Below are 17603 nucleotides of genomic sequence, written 5' to 3' on the forward strand. Positions count from 1 at the left end.
AGTCAAAGGAAAAGCCTTGAAAGTGTTTTTTTTTTTCACCTATAAAATAGTTCCCATATGATTATCAGCAGATTTTGCAACAGAAACATAACAGGGTAGAAAGGCATGGCATATATTCAAAATATTGGAGGAGACTTCCAACCAAAAAGATGGTACTAGGCAAAACTGCTCTTCCAAGAGAAACAGACTCTCCCAGAAAACAAAAGCTAAGGAGTTCATCACTAGTATGCCTGCCTTCCAGAAATACACTACAGGGAGTCCTTCAAGTTGACACAAAAATATGGTAGGCAGCAACAACAACAAACAAAAAAGGTGGGTAGGGGGGGAAAACAAAGCTCTCTAGTAGAGATAAATATAGAGACAGGCAGAATCCTGTATTACTATAATGGTGGTATATGAACCACTTTTATTTTAGGTATAGAATTTAAAAGATAAAAGCATAAAATAAATATATAAAACTATGCAAGCCAGACTTGGTGGTACAAGTCTATAATCCCAGTGATTTGGGAGGCTGAAGCAGAAAGTTCCCAAGTTTGAGGCCAGTCTCAGCAACTTAGCAGGACCCTCAGCAACTTAGAGAGATACTGTCTCAAATTAAAAAATAAAAGGACCAGGGATAATAATAGCTCAGTGGTAAAGCATCCCTGGTTCAATCCCCAATACCAAAAACAAACCAAAAAACCCAAAACTGTGCATATTGTAATTGTTAAAACAACTACTAAAAAAATTAGATAGAGCTAAAAATCCAAAAATGATGGACTGCAAGAATGACAGACTAGAGATATGTTACCAATATTAAGAATGAAAACTGAGCCATTACCACAGATCCTATAGATTAAAAAAGGAAAGTCAAGTGTGTGGATTTGTATTATGCCAGCTCCAGAAAAGCTGGCATTCATTTCCTACAATTCTCCTCACTGCATATTTCCGAGTTAGCTGTAGTCCATGCAAGTCCAAGGCAGAAACGAAATCAACTCTCACAGTTGATACACATTGTCACATAGGTATTGGTTTCCCCTTGTTAGTGGGGCAGCTCTTTTAGCTGCTGCTGTATTTCTTCCTACAGCTTTTTTGACTCAACAAGCTAGGTATACATTTACCCAGCTTCTTTTATAGGAAACTCTGTCAAAGTTGGAAATCTTAGAAAAAAAAGAGAGCCCAGTATGGGTTCTGATCTATCATCCTGGGCTCCTATTCATCCCCACAGATTACAGTTTGTCAATACTTCAACCACTTCATATTCATCTTCTGTTCCTGAGTGCCTCCACCTACTGACACTAAGTTGCAGACAGGAAATCAACAGCTTCACCTAAACTGTTTAGCCAGCATCCACATATATATTAGTTAAAATCCAAATAAATTTGGCAACTTAGTGGAAATTTATCAGTTCTTTGAAAGACACAAGTTACCAAAACCTACTCAAGAAGAAATAGTTAACTTGAAGACAGCCCTATATTTATTTACCCATTAAATATATTCAGAAAAAGACCCATACATAGTAAAATAATTTTCAAAAAAAGTGTTGAAATAATTTAATGGAAAAAGAAAAGTCCTTTCAACAAGTGGTGCTAGAATAATTGTATAGACTATGAAAAAAATAAACCCAACTCCACCATCTAACCATCCCTCAGCTCATATACACACAATTAAATCAAGAAGGTTCACATATCTAAATATAGTTTCTTAAAGGAAATCCAGGAAACTCTGCAGCTTTAGGGTAAGCAAAAATTTCTTAAGACATGAAAAGCACTATCCATAGAAGAAAAATTTGACAGCAGGACTTCATCAAAATTAAATTTTTTCTGCTCATCAAAATATACCATAAAAAATACAGCATAAAGATAAGTGAAAAGCAAACTACAAAACAGAAAATATCCACAAGACTGCTGAAGAACCTTACATAAAGCATTAATAAAACAACAAATAACTCAATTAAAAATGGGAAAGCTGGGCATGGTGCCTAATTCCTATAATCCTAGCTCCCTGGGAAGCCAAGGTAGGATGATCACAAATTTGAGGCCAGCCTGCTGAGCAACTTATTAAGACCCTGTCTTTAAAAAAACAAAACACAAAAAACAAAACAAAACAAAAACAAACAAACAAAAAAACACCTGGAGGGAAATACCACATAAAAATATAGCAATATAACAATTAGAAATACAAATTGAAGCCATAAAGAGAGAGCCTTTCAGACTGATAAGAATGAATAAGATTAAAATTTACTCATAATACTAAATGTTGGCAAGGACATGAAAGTATTGGAATTCTCATTCACTGACAGTTGAGAGTATATAATGGTATAATCACTCTGGAAAACAAGTGGGGTATTTCTTACAAAAAGATCTTAAAAGAGCATACTATAGGGATACTGCTACATCGATGTTCATAGCAGCACAATTCACAATAGCTAGACTGTGGAACCAACCTAGATGCCCTTCAATAGATGAATGGATAAAAAAAAAATGTGGCATCTATACACAATGGAGTATTACTCAGCACTAAAAAATGACAAAATCATGGCATTTGCAGGGAAATGGGTGGCACTAGAACAGATTATGCTAAATGAAGCTAGCTAATCCCTAAAAAACAAATGCCAAATGTCTTCTTTGATATAAGGAGAGCAACTAAGAACAGAGTAGGGAGGAAGAGCATGAGAAGAAGATTAACATTAAACAGGGACGAGAGGTAGGAGGGAAAGGGAGAGAGAAGGGAAATTGCATGGAAATGGAAGGAGACCCTCATCGTTATACAAAATTACATATAAGAGGAAGTGAGGGGAAAGGGAAAAAAAACAAGGGAGAGAAATGAATTACAGTAGATGGGGTAGAGAGAGAAGATGGGAGGGAAGGGGAGGGGGGATAGTAGAGGATAGGAAAGGCAGCAGAATATAACATACACTAGTATGGCAGTATGTAAAAATGTGGATGTGTAACCGATGTGATTCTGCAATATGTATACGGGGTAAAAATGGGAGTTCATAACCCACTTAAATCAAATGTATGAAATATGATACGTCAAGAGCTTTTTATGTTTTGAACAATAAAAAAAAACAAAGTTAAGCATATACCTACTATATGACCCATATTCTAATTTATAATATATTAATATATTCTAATTATATTAAATTAAAAATATTCATCCATAAAAAGATTTGTACAAAAGGTTTATAGCTTGGTTCATAATAGCCAGAAACCAGCAGTGATTGAAATGCCTATCAAAAGAAGAATAAATTATGGTATCATCATTTCAAGAATAAGCTTCTGAAAACTTATAATCATATAAATGATCTCAAAAAAATTTCATTGAATGAAAGTAGCCAGAAAGCAAGACTACATGTTGTTACAAGTCCATTTATATAAAGTTTAACAAAGGCAAAACTAATCTGTGGTGATAAAAATCAGGTAAAGTGAATGTTGTATAGTTTGGATCTGGAATGTCAAAGGTTCATGTGTTGAAGTCTCCGTCCCCAGATGGTGACACTATAAGGAAGTGGCAGAATCTGCATAAGGTAGGTCCTAGTCAGAAGAAGTACATAAAGAGGTATGTACCCTGGAAGGGCATATCCTGTCCCCAGCCCCTTCCATCTTTCCTTCCCAGCCACCATGAGCTGAATAGCTTCATACCACCTCAAGCTCCCTGCCATAATGTTCTGCCTTACCTCAGGCCTAAAAGCATGGAGCCAGATAACCATGAACTGAAACTTCTGAATGTGAAATAAATCTTTCCTCCTTTAGGTTGCTTATGTAAGGTACTTTGTTACAGTTATGAAAAACTAACACAATGTCTAATGGAGGTTTAAATTAACTTGTAGGGGCACACAGACACTTTCAAGGGTAATATAAATGTCCTATATCTTCAATGGGGCATTGATTAAAGTGGGAGATACATTTATCAAAACTTACTGAATTATTCACTTAAGACATGTACATTTTACTACAAGCAAATTTTATCCCAAAATAGAAAGAAAAAAATCACTTATGAAAATTTGAACATCCATTAAGATGAAATTATGTTTTTCAAAGCAGCATATTTTTAAAAAGACCCCAAGAGAATGTCATTTTTAATCACTTAAAGTTTGAAGACTTCAAGTTCAAAGTAAAAACTTAATTGCTACCAAATTTATTAACAAAAATACTGTTCTGACTCTAAGAATTTCTCTAAAATAAGGTACTTCAATAGAGTACTGTGTGGCCTCTGTTTCCATCTACTACAAATTGGTTTTGTGATGCTACAAACTTATTTAAGCAGAATGACAATGGAATAAAGAGATAAAGAGAAAAAGGTAACCAGAAATGACAGAAGAATTCAAGGTACAATAAAAGGAAGGTATCATACCTGTTGGGAGAGGTATATATATCCTTTTCTCTAATCTCCTTCGCAAAGCTTCATCAATGTCCCATGGGAAATTGGTAGCAGCCAATACCATAACCATTTTGGAAGGATCATCATTTTCTAAAGCTCCTCCAACTCCTAGACACATTAAGAGAGGAAAGGCTGTCACTGTTTTTATTACAGCCCTTTATTATTTTATTCAACTAACATTTCTATCATAGTGCTTGTGGCAGAATTGGTGACAAAATGAGACACAACAACAGATAACTACAAAACAAGGAAGTAAAAAAATTCACAAAATCTTGTTCAGGGTTCTAATGCAGTAAGAAAAACTAAATTTTCTAAGAAAATAAGTATATTTCTTCTGAAAAGACATCAGATACTAGTCTATTTCTTTTTCTTTCTCTAGCTATATCCCCATACTTTTTTCTTTCGAGACAGGGTCTTGAACTAGATTCAAATTTGCAACACTCCTGCCTTGTCTCCCAAGTCGCTGGGATCATAGGCATTAACCACTATACCCGGCTTCATTCTTTCTTTTTTTAACCACAAATTTCCTCAAAAATTATTTTATTTTTGTTCTGAGTCTAATTTAAATACTGTTTACTTTTATAACCAAATCAACTACAAGTATGTACAAAGAGTCTGCCTTTTCAGAGTTAAAATTTAAGAAATATAAATAAAATTTCAGGTCAAAGTAGAGAAAGGGAAATGGGGGAAGGGAGGAGGGAAAGGAAAGAAGTACTAGGGACTGAAGTGAAGCGAATTATATTCCATGCACGTTTGATTATGTCAAAATAAACCCCTATATTATGTATAACTATAAGGCACTGAAAAGAACATTAAAAGATTTTAGATCACATAACAGAAACTCTGGAAATAATGGGTGAATTATACAGAGTGCTTGCCTAGCACACGTGAGGCACTGGGTTCAAACCTCAGCACCACATAAAAATAAATACATTAAAGTACAGATATTGTGTCCATCTATAACTAAAAATATTCTTTAAAAAAAATAAAAAACCTCACAAACTTTACTGATACGATTTTCTAGCCTGGTATAACAAATTAGTGGTTTTAGAGCCACCAAGTTTAATATGCATTTTCATATTAAATTAATACTAAAACTCCTATTTCAGTCCTATCCCAAAGAATCAAGCTGTCCAACTGATAAATCAACCACAGTCACAAACACGTCTCAATGAAATTTTGCTGATTAAATGTGTATTCAGTTTTTTTTTCCAATTTTGAACAACTAATACTCTCCCCTACACCCTTCCTGTAAAACATAATACAGCTGCTCCTTTCTCACATACTTAAGCAAAAGTTAAAATGGCAAACTGAGGAAAAGACACTACATATAACACACCATAAATATTAAGTATTCATGGTCAGTGGGTAACTATTTTGAAACAAATACTCTGGATATTTTTTAATAGCTTTTAATCTTTTCTCATGGTGCATACCACGCACTAGCAGAGGAAGCAGCACCTCTAAGCACAAAACTCTTTTGGGTGGCTACCCAATGCCTTTTTTTCTTTGTCTGGACAACCCTAACCAATGCTTCAAAGCCCAACTCATCTATCCCCTTCATGACTCCCTTAGTCTGGGTGGTGAGACTCCTACTGTGTTTTCACTGCACCCAGAGCTTACTTCTACCACAGAACATATCAGCATGTATTACAAATTTTCTCATTGGTTGTCTGCTTCCTGGCTAAAAGTGGCTCTCAAAATTTTCAGTCTCAGAACCCTTTTACAATCTTAAAAATTCTTGGGAGTGCCAAAGAGCTTTTGTATGTGTGGAGTATATCTACTGATATTCACCATTTATAAATTAAATTTATAAAATATGATTATTTTAAAATAATAATATATCCATGAATAGTTAACATAAATGACATATTTTGTGAAAATAAGTTTAGTAAAAAGAGACTTTTTAAAACATTTTAATGTCTGACTCAACAGAGAACAGCTGGATTTTCACATCTGCTTCTGGTTTCTACCTTTTCTGCTACTCCTAAGTCTTATAGTCTCTGAAAAACTCCACCATACACTTGTGAGAGAATGAGAGTAAAAAGGCAAAGTCTTGATATTACTATTAAAATAGTTTAGGCCTTGCAAAGCCTTTTAAGGGGTCTCAAGGACCCCTGGAACTTTAGGTCACACCTCTAGAGCCTCTGCTGTCACAGAGGCTCCTTGAAGGCCTCGGTGGTCCTGTACTAATTCACCAACAGATGAACAAGTGGGTGGGTACATAAGTAGTTAAAAATAAATTCAGACTTCCTTTTAGTCCATTCTCTGAAAACATCCAAAGTATGATTTTATGCAAAGCTAAAAACGTAAAGATACCAGTTTTGAAACATAATTAAATATCAATTACCATCCATCTGAATTAGGAGCTCAGACTTGACTCTGCGACTTGCCTCATGCTCATCAGAAGTTCCTCTTCGGCTACAGATAGAGTCTATTTCATCAATGAAGATTGTGGTAGGGGCATAAAACCTAGCCTTTGTAAAAATATTTTAAAGAAATTATTCATCTATCTCATAAAATAATTTGAATATTTTTAAAATATCATTTTTTTCCTTTTAAAATAAAGCAAATGAAAGTTGAAAACCTAACTTTCAACTTTAAAGCCACCACAATCTGGTTAGTAACAGAAGTTAAATCAATTAGATAAGTAAAACTTTCTAAAACTGAAAAAGTTATATGGTTGGTAAAGTTGGATGATAGAATAGTATGGTGAATCCCCATGTAGCTTTTTTTTTTTTTTTTTTTTTTTTTTTTGGTGATGCTGGGGATTGAACCCAGGACCTTGTGCATGCAAAGCAAGCACTCTACCAACAAAGCTATATCCCCAGCCCCTCACCATACTATTCTACTTTTGTGTTTGGTAATATCCATAATGAAAAAAGTTTGAAAGATAAATCAACTTCTATCCTCAAACATGCATTCTTTTTGTGTGTATGTGTAGTGATGGAGATTGAACCCAGGGCTTTGTGCATGCAAAACAAGCACTCTACCAACTGAGCTATATCCCCAGCCCACATGCATTCTTAATTATTACAAATTCTTTCTGAAAAAGGAACAAGTTTTAATGCTACATCAGTTTCTGATGAAGTGATCTGTGCTATTTAATATATATATTAAATACATATAAAAATATTCTTCTGCTCCACCAATCTTCTGGATATCCAGAAACACTATCCAGTTGATCTATATACAGCCAGAATCTCTTCTACTCCCACTGAGCAAGACACCAGAGGGCCCTCTTCAGAGAGAAAGACACACTGAAGAACATCAACTATCTCACAAAACCCACCGCCCCATTGCTCAAGGCGGGTGTATGTCCAGAACTATTGAAATATAACCACAAGCCCTTTTTGAAAGGACTCCTAGGGGAATGGACCTAGAATGTGGGGCCACCATACGCCCACACAAATAGTACTTTAAATCTGAATACACCATCACTCACCATTTCAAACAACAGACGGACTAACTTCTCAGATTCACCTCTGTATTTAGACGTCAGTGTAGAAGAAGAAACATTGAAAAATGTTGTGCCACATTCAGTGGCAACAGCTTTTGCCAGCATAGTCTTACCAGTGCCTGGGGGTCCAACCATCAGCACACCCTGAAATTTCAAAAGATGAATTAAATGATTTTTCAGATTAAAATACTTTTTTTATAAATTATCATGTTGAAGTACATAAACACAGCTGTCACAGTACATTTGGCAGGAGTATCATTTTATAGATAGAAAAAAAGTGAAGAGTGATTGAAGTAAGTTTCTATACTGTGGGGAGAAAAAGCCAGTAGATAAGAAGATATAGGAAACAGGTGACAATTACAGGAGTAAGTTCCTGAGGAGATGAAATAATAATAACCATGTAAAAATTCACTGATCTTCAAGACATCAGAGGGTTGGTTTTCTTAAGACATTTTCATTATTCACTGATTTGTTTTTGTAGAATACTTGATGTATTTGTTTTCAGATATAAGAAGCAGTTCAAGGTTAGTTTTTAGTATGTATTTAGTGGCTCTTTTATGATTAATACTATTTTATTTATATTACATTAAGCTGACACAATTCTAGTTAATTTGATTATGTTGGAATGACCAGTAAATTTCACTGCTACCTTATTACCTCAAATGCATCTTAATTTTTTTGACTAAAAGGTATATATTATAGATGAATGTGGAAGGTAGGATTGGTCCCTTACTGAGGGCAAGAAATGTTGGGTTCAACATGTCACAGAAAATGTCTTTTTTATTTTGAGGAAAACTGCTCTCAGCCTGTGAAGTTTGGCCCAACTCTGCATAGGTGGTGTCAGAAATCGCCACATAAGCCTTCAGCTGAGCCTGGAATCTGGGAGTCATACAACTCATCCCTCTCCCTTTCCCTTTTTCACTTTTTCTCAACACCTCTTACAAATCCAGGCCAAACAGTCAGTGCCGTGGCTCTGAATACTGTGACAGCCTCTTCATTATATCCCTTACCTCTCTTTAGCTATGTCCACCTCCAACCAATCAATCCTCCTGCTACTGGAAGAGCATCTTTCTACGTTTGCAAGTCATCTCCAGATAAAGCTCTTCGATGACTCAGTATCTTTAGCATGACACATAGGGCTCTTCAAGAAAGGCAGCTACCTCCAGCTACTCAGCAGTCTTTTGTTACATGACCCATAGAAACACTCTATGCTTCAGCCATATTTCCCCAAACACACTACATCCTCCTACACCTTTCACGTTTGGACAGACAACCATTCTGCCTTAGGGACTTTCCTCGTCACATTTGCTTACTGAACTCTGGTGTCTTTCAAGTCTCGGCTCAGAGGCACCTGCTCTGGAAACCATCCTGATATTCTCCATCACAGATCTAGTTACTCCTCTCTGCTGCCACAGCAGCATGTTTACTACCACACTGTCCTGTGGAACAAAAACTGCACGCAATACACTGCATCTGTAATAATAAATATTTATCTGCACAAAGACCATGATTTCCTGTGGGTTGTTATTTAATCATTTTGGTCCTCTGCACTTAGCCTATCACTTGACACGTGGTAACTAATAAATATGTATTTCCCCAAGGTACATTTACTGAATCCTTACGAAGTGTTAGGCCCTGAGGATACATGGTTGACCTAGTCAGAAATCACACATAAATCTTTAAGAAAATTTTAAATTTAATGGGGGACAGAGATAAATAAATTACAGTGCAGTTTAGAAAGTGCTGAGGTAGGCCTGGTGGATGAATAGAGTCTCAATGTAAGAGTGACTCAGGCATACGTATATATTTGAGCCACTGAGAAATACAGCAGTCTACCTTCTGGGCAAGCCCTTATCTTCTTAGTATCATTTTAAGTGTTGCCTTGGAAAAACAAAGTGACATAATTTGGACTTAAAATTTATAAGGAAGGCCTATTATTTTTTTAGAGAAAATTTCATCCTAGAGATATTCATTTTTGAATGGCACTGAATATCCTTGTCCTTCACCTCTCTCAATAACTTCATCCCCTTGGGAATCTGAGGCAAGAGGACCAGAAGTTCAAAGCCAGCCTTAGCAATTCAGCAAGCCCCAAGCAACTTAGTGAGACCCTGTGTCAAATTAAAAAATAAAAAAGGGCTAGGTTCAATCCCAATACCAAAACAAACAAACTTCAGCCCTGCATATCCAACACTAATGGTGTACTTCCACATGAATACTATACTAAATTCTCAAACTCAAAAGGAATTCATTATCTCTTTTCCCAGAAGCACCTCAGCTCTTGTTAAAGTTTCAACAACAATAATAAACCCAAGTTCTACATTTATGTCGCCTCACTCTTTACCCAGAGGCAAAGTCTTGATATTATCTTTGCCCTGTCTCCTTCTTCACATATATATTACATCTGAAAGCTTATCATTCTCCTCCATTAAATACAACTAGCATCTGTCACTTCTATTTTCATAATCACCATCTTAAGAGGCCCTTTGAGTTTAAAAGCCTAAACTACTGCTAACCACTTCTGAACCCACTCTTTGCCTCTTGTCTTTTGCTACTCCTGGGAAGCAGACTGTTCTTCCCAAACCCTCCCCGTGTAACTATGCTACCTTCGCTGCCCAAAGAGTTCTCCCCAATGCCTACAAGAAAAGGCTCAAACTCCCACAATTAATCTGGTTTCAACCTATCTTCCCATTTGAATCCTCCACTAATTATCTATTTAACTTTTACATAGTTCTAACTACTATCAGTATTCTAAGGCCTCTAACTCATTTAATCCTTAAAATATCCAGTAAGGGGCTGGGGAATTGGCTTAAGCGGTAGCGCGCTCACCTAGCATGTGCAGAGCGCTGGGTTCCATCCTCAGCACCACATAAAATAAAGATGTTGTGTCCACCAAAAACTAAAAAATAAATATTAAAAAAAAACTCTCTCTCTCTTTAAAAAAAAAAATCCAGTAAGATGTCTTTTATTGGGATTCTATAGACAAGGAAACGAGGCATGAAGAAATTCAGTAAATGCTGAAGATAACAAAGCAAGAAAGTAGAAAGGGGCCAGAATTTGCACGGAGACAGTCTGGATCCAGGGTCTATGCCCTTGATCAATACAGGTATACTCTGGAGACATTCAGGCTTCCGTTGTAGACTACTGCCATAAAACCAATGTTGAAATAATCAAGTCACACAGAGTTTTTGGTGTCCCAGTGCGTACACAAGGTATGCTTACATTATATTGTAGCACTATGTTTAAAAAATGTACATACCTTAAATAAAAATACTTTGTTAAAAAAATGCGAATGATCATATGACTTGTTAGGAAAATGGACCCATTAAACTTGCTTGACAGAGGGTTGCCACAAATCTTCAATTTATTTTAAGAAATGCAATATGTGCAAAGTACAATAAATCAAAGTGTAATAAAGTAAGCCATGTCTGTACCTTGTTGCTACCTCTCTTATAAAACTCCAACGTATCTATATAACATATTTATATTTTCTCACCTACCTTCTGCTGCTTACATCCTATTCCCCTGAAGTTCCAATATCAAATGAAATGTCTGCCCCAACATAATAAAATTCTCGCAGTCCTCCAAATCCCACCACCTCAGGCATGAAGCCTCTCTAATCATGGCGAGTCTGCTCTCTGCTGAGCTCTGAGAGCACATGTGGCCTGCGGCACCCATCAGACTCCTCCGCTGTCTTTAACTGAAAGCCTCCTGCATCTGCCTAACGCTCCCTCCAGGATGTCTCACAGACCAGGCACCATGTCTTGAAAATCCCATCTGTGTTCCAAGTTCTCAACCAAGATCCTTATATATAACAGAGCTAGATAAGTATCTGATGGCTAAATAAATGACTTCACACCTGATATGGGAAAAAGTATGCTGGGGAGGGAGAGGTGTAATAAGCTGATAGATGTAATAAGCTCAGACACACTGAATTTTAAATTTTCTAAAAGAACGATCATGGCTATCACAACCTATCTGGACCTTAATTTTCTAGTGTCAAATTTCAGGGATTTGATAGGATGATCTCAAATGCTCATTTCAATTCTAAAATTCTAGAACTTAGATTTTAAAAACTTTTATAAATTTGAGGTATTTTTGTGGTCTCTACTTTCACATCTTCTAAAATCTATTTACTGTCCCATTTTTTAAACTTTAATTTTTAGGGGTAACAAATTTCTAAATAACTCAAAAATCTCTTAAAATGTCTAATATAACTTTTAAAAGTCAAATTTCCATATCCTAGAATTTTATTTTTCTAATACAGACAAGAATTCATTAGTCAGGAATAAGATTCATTGCAAATCAATGTTTACGATATTTTCTTAATCCACTGGACAATAAATACTACAAAAGCACATCAAGGAGAAATAAAATATGATTTGACTTTATCAGTTTTAACAGTGAAATAAACAGCTTAAAAGTTAATAGCTAAAGTGGGCACGGTGGTACACACCTGTAATCCCAGCAGCTTGGGAGGCTGAGACAGGAGGATTACAAGTTCAAAGCCAGCATCCGCAATATCGAAACCCTAAGCAAGTCAGTGAGACCCTGTCTCTAAATAAAACACAAAATAGGGTTGGGGTGTGGCTCAGTGGTCAAGTACCCCTGAGTTCAAGCCCCAGTACAAAAAAAGAAAACAGCTAAAGACCTCTATTAAGAAAAAAAAAATTATGAAAGTCAAGGTATGTTAAACTTTTGAAGGTTAAAAAAATGGTTGCAAATTACACTCACCTTTGGTCAGATACTTTTGCCCCTTGTCCCACATATCACTGTCACGCCAGCCTGGAAACTTTATCCTCTTAGGGATGTAACCTAAATGTCAGTTGGTAGGCCCTCCTTTGGGGAAGCCACCCAGAAGTAAAATGGATCTCATGTCAAAATATAGATCCTCTACTGCAAAACTCCTCTCCATTGATGATTTGACATAATAAAAATGATAGTTTTATTAAATAATAAAATGTCCATTTTCTTTACTTCAATTTTATTAACCTCTATGATTCTAGATAAATGGAATAGTAAATCCTCTAATATTCTTGTATAGTTAAGCAATTTGAAAAAAAAAATACCTATAATGTTGCCCTATCATGAAAATCACAGGGTAGATCAAAGAGAGAGGGTGACATATGAAAGAAGCTGGAAACTTCAACTGGCAGACCACAAATTCAGAAGGAATTAAGGACTGACCTCACAACCACCAGAAGCCATATATAGGCATCACTATTTGGCTACCCCAAACATCTGTGCTTGTTTTTAATGTTGTTTTGTTTTACTGTGATTCAAATATATAAACTGATGATAAAACTGGTCCTAAAAAAAGAAACTATGTCTAGGAAACAATAAATTTTAAGCTTTCTAAAATGACACAAGATATTGGCTATGTAACTCAATCATTTGTTTTTAGTTTTACAAATACCATAGCTAAAATTAGATTCTCAACCAATCAGATTATGTATTACTTTATGACACAAACAAGCTTTATTGTAGCAAATGTGTGCTTTTAAAGTATAACATCAGTCCTTAATCATTAAATGTTTCATTAAAATATAAGAGCATAAACATACAATACACTGTAAATACCTACTTAAAACCTTTTGTCTTTTAAATATTTCTAAAAGCTATAGTAAAGAGGAAGTTTTTGGTAATATGTTCCCAAAATAAAATCAGAAATAATCTATAGCAGGATGTTAATAAGACAGCCAAATAGAGCTACCTGTCACTCATCAACTGTATTTCAATTGGAGTGACAAGGGAGTACACTGCAGCCACGAAAGTGGCGATATCCTACTTTCCTCACACGGAGCATGCAAACCCCAAGACGCACTGTGAAGAAAACTGCCTCTCCTCACCATCTCCCTGGCCAAATGGCCTGGAGCAAAGACAGACCTCTCTTTACCTAAAAAAGGTAAGCTAGAGACTGGCTACGGTTCTCCTGGCCACAGCAGATGACTATGCAGAATAATCCTGCAGCCCCAACAGGCCCTAAAATCTAAAGAATTGCTATGAGTTCAGGTGGCTGAGAATAAACCCACATTATACATTCCCATCTCTGTGACCTGAGCTGCTCTAGCTGGGTTCCATCTTCAAACTGGATCCACTGCTGGAGCTCATCCTGCTCTGGGGGTAGCAGCCATCGTGTATCTTCAGTGTTGATATTCCACTGTCATTCCCCACGATGCTCACACAAGTGACCAAAGACCATGACCTCAGATGCTTAACCATAGGCTGAGCAGAAAGGCTCATAACATGGCTTCCAAAACTATAAGTTGTGTCCCATCCCCTGGAGAACAGTGGACTTGCACAGAGGGGAAACCCTCATATAGCTGGGGGCCCAATACACCCTCAAATCCTGCCTCACAGTCAGCTAGGCACTGGCCCCACCCCTCCAGAGAACCCACGACACAGCCACCACTCTGGGCACCCATGAACATCCAACAGAGTCACAAACACAACCTCGGCCACTGACACAACCACTGACATCACTGACGAGGATTGCAGCTAAAGAAACTGCACAGAAATGACACTACTGTGTCCACTCAGAATCAGCGGACACACCAACCCAACCAGCACCTTTTCACCCACCACGGCGCTCTCCCCCATAGGGAAGGTCAGGTAAACATCCCATAAAATTGGAAAGGGCAACTTTCCAAGGCTCATACATCAATGTAGAAAAGAAAAACAAAAACAAAACTACACACACACCAAAAAAAAAAAAAAAAAAAGTAAAGAAAAATGACACCCCCAAAGAAGTACAATAATTCCCCAGTACTGGAATCAAGGAAAAGGAAACTTGTGAAATGTTTCAAAAGGAAATCAAAATAATAATCTTTTAAAAGTTCATTGAGAAATAAGGGAATATAAACAAGTCAGTCATGATCTGAATAAGAAATTCAACAAAAATATTACATGAGAAGAATCAAACAAAAACCCTGCAACTGAAGAAATCAAGAATGAAATGAAACAACTGAGATCCAATCGACTAGATCAAGCAGAAGAAAGAATTTCTTAACTTGAAGACAGATCTTTTAGATTAACCCACTCAGAATGTAAAAACAACAATTTAAAAAAAGAATAAAAAGAGCAAAGAAAGCTTATGCAAAATTGGGACATTCCTAATAAGCAATCAGATATTGAACTATGGGGTTTCCAGAAGGAAAAGAGATGAAGAAAGCCACAGAAACATATCAAACAGAATAATCATCAAACACTGCCCAAGTCTTGGGGGAGATACTGACCTCAAACCCATAAAGCTCATAGGCTTACCTGGAAGAGGTTCTCTCCAAGGCACATTAAAACCAAGTGCAGAAGTCAAGACAGAGTTCTAATAGTAACAAAAGAAAAAGTGTGATGTGCTAGGAAATCTACAACACTGGACTAATAGCAGTTTCCCAGCAGAAACCTGCAAGCCAGCAGAGTGCTAAGGAAAAACAGCTACCAGTCAAGAATAACATACCCAGCAAAGCTACTCTTTAGAAATCATGGAGAAGTAAAGCTTTTCTCAAAAAAAAGCTGGATTGGTTTTATAAGAAATGCTTAAGGGAGTCCTACATTTGGAAGCAAAAGGGTGATAATTACCATCATGAAAACACATGAAAGCAGAAGACTTTCATAAATACATACACAAAGGAGAAACAGAAAATAGTGAAATCTTATTACTACAGAAAAGTATCAAATCACAAAGGTCAATAAGAGAGGAAGAAACAAAGGATATACAAACAGAAAAAAATTAACAAAATGACAAAAGTAGATCACTACCTATTAACAGTAACTCTGAATGCAAATGAATTAAATTTTCCAGTTAAAAGATATAGCTAGGAGCTGGCGCTGGGGCTCAGCAGTAGAACACTTGTCTCACTATGTGAGGCCCTGGGTTTGATCCTCAGCACCACATAAATAAAATAAAGGTATTGTGTCCAGCTAGAACTCAAAAAAAAAAAAAAAAAAATTAAAAAACAGATATAGACAGACTAGGTTAAAAAAAAAAAAAAAGCAAAACACAACTATATGTTGCCTATAAACAACTTGCTTCACTGATAAAGACACCCAGAGACCAAAAGTGAAGAGATGGAAAAATATATTATATGCACCTGAAAACCAAAAGCAAGCTAGTAGCTACTCATTCCAGATAAAACAAACTCTACATCAAAAATCATAAAAAGGGCAGGGGCTGTGGCTCACTGGTAGAGCGTTCGCCTAGCATGTGTGAGGCCCTGGGTTCGATCCTCAGCACCACATTAAAATACATAAATAAAAGACAGGTATTGTGTCCAACTATAACTAAAAAAAAATACCACAAAAAATCATAAAAAGACAATTGCAGAAGCTTGAGTAAAGTACAGTAAAAGAGGAAGGAAGGATAACAAAGAACCAATCAAATACAAATTAATAGACAAGCAAAAGGAAGTCTAGTAGAGAAAGGAGAATGGGAGGATCACCCACTGAAACTGATCTCCATGATGGACAAGTTTGTCAGAATGAACCCAATACTATGTATATCTACAAAGTTCCAATTAAAAAAAAAAATGACCTTAAAAACAGTGAAAGAAAAAAATACATAAAAAGTGGCAGAGAAGGTTATTACACAGTGGTAAGAGGATTTTATATACACACATAGATATATATATAAATTCGAGGAGACAGATACACATATATAAATAAACAAATATTATGTATATCCACATCCCAACAGAGGATCACTGAAATATAAAAAGCGAATATTACTAAATCTAAAAGGAAATACAAACAGAAAAAAATTACATAAATGACAAGAGAAGATCACTACCTGTCAACAGTAACCTTGACAAGTTAACCTTCACTACAAATACAATAGTTGGGTACTCCATCACCTATATGGATAGATCAATCATCCAGACAGAAAATAAGCAAAGAAACCTGAGTTAAACTATACTATAGACCACATGGAACCAATTTACAGAATATTTCACCTAATGTTTTTCTCATCAGAACATGAAAAAATTTCCAAGATAAACCTTGTTACAAAACAAGTCTCAACAATTTTTTAATAATCAAAATCATTATTATGTATCATTTCTGACCATATAAAATGGAATAAAATTAGAAGTCAACAAAAGGACCTGTGGGAATTGTACAAATACATGGGAATTAAATAACATGTTACTGAATAACCTGAAGAATTAAAACAGAAATTTTAAAATGTCTTAAGACAAATGAAAAAAGAAGCATAAAACACCAAAACCTATGGGAAACAGCAAAAGAAATACTATGAGTGAAATTGAGCAATACATGTCTTCTTCAAAAAAGGAAAAAGATCTCAAATAAACCATTTAATAGTACAACTCAAGGAACTGAAACAGCAAGAGCAAACCATACTCATAACTAATAGAAGGAAGAAAGGAAGTGGAGAGAGGAAAGAAGGAAGGGAGGGAGGTGGAGGGGGGAGGTGAGGGGGAGGAAAGGAGGGAGGTAAAAAAAGGAAAAAAAGAAACAATAAATTGAGACTAAAATAATACAAAAGATCAACAAAAGAAAATTTGGGGTTTTTAAAAAGATAAACAAAATTGACAAACCTTTAACTAGACTAAGAAGAGAGAGGGGAGCGGGGAGGACAGGGAGGAAGAAGAGCCAAGTAAATAAAAAAAATCAGAAATGAAAAAGGATTTATTAAACTGATACCACAGAAATACAAAGATTATTCTGGACTATTACGTACAACTTCATAACAACAAATTGGAAATCCTAGAAGAAATGTGTAACTTCCCAGACACATATAACCTACCAAGACTGCATCATGAAGAAACAGAAA

General features: G+C 36.0%; 1 protein-coding gene across 4 annotated transcripts in view; it reads right to left on the bottom strand.

Annotated features, from left to right (window-relative positions):
- KATNAL1 (katanin catalytic subunit A1 like 1) overlaps positions 1 to 17603 on the bottom strand; it is an 81470-nt gene that overhangs the window by 17763 nt on the left and 46104 nt on the right. For all 4 annotated transcript variants that reach the window (XM_081281576.1, XM_081281578.1, XM_081281575.1 and 1 more), the window contains 3 exons: positions 7808 to 7966; positions 6713 to 6839; positions 4336 to 4470 (listed from right to left, as the gene is read on the bottom strand). In XM_081281576.1, the coding sequence (XP_081137702.1) occupies positions 4336 to 4470; positions 6713 to 6839; positions 7808 to 7966 (421 nt within the window). The remainder of the gene's footprint in view (positions 1 to 4335; positions 4471 to 6712; positions 6840 to 7807; positions 7967 to 17603) is intronic.

This window comes from Spermophilus citellus (genome assembly GCF_964194105.1).
Source record: "Spermophilus citellus genome assembly, chromosome: 1".
Taxonomy (NCBI): Eukaryota; Metazoa; Chordata; class Mammalia; order Rodentia; family Sciuridae; genus Spermophilus; species Spermophilus citellus.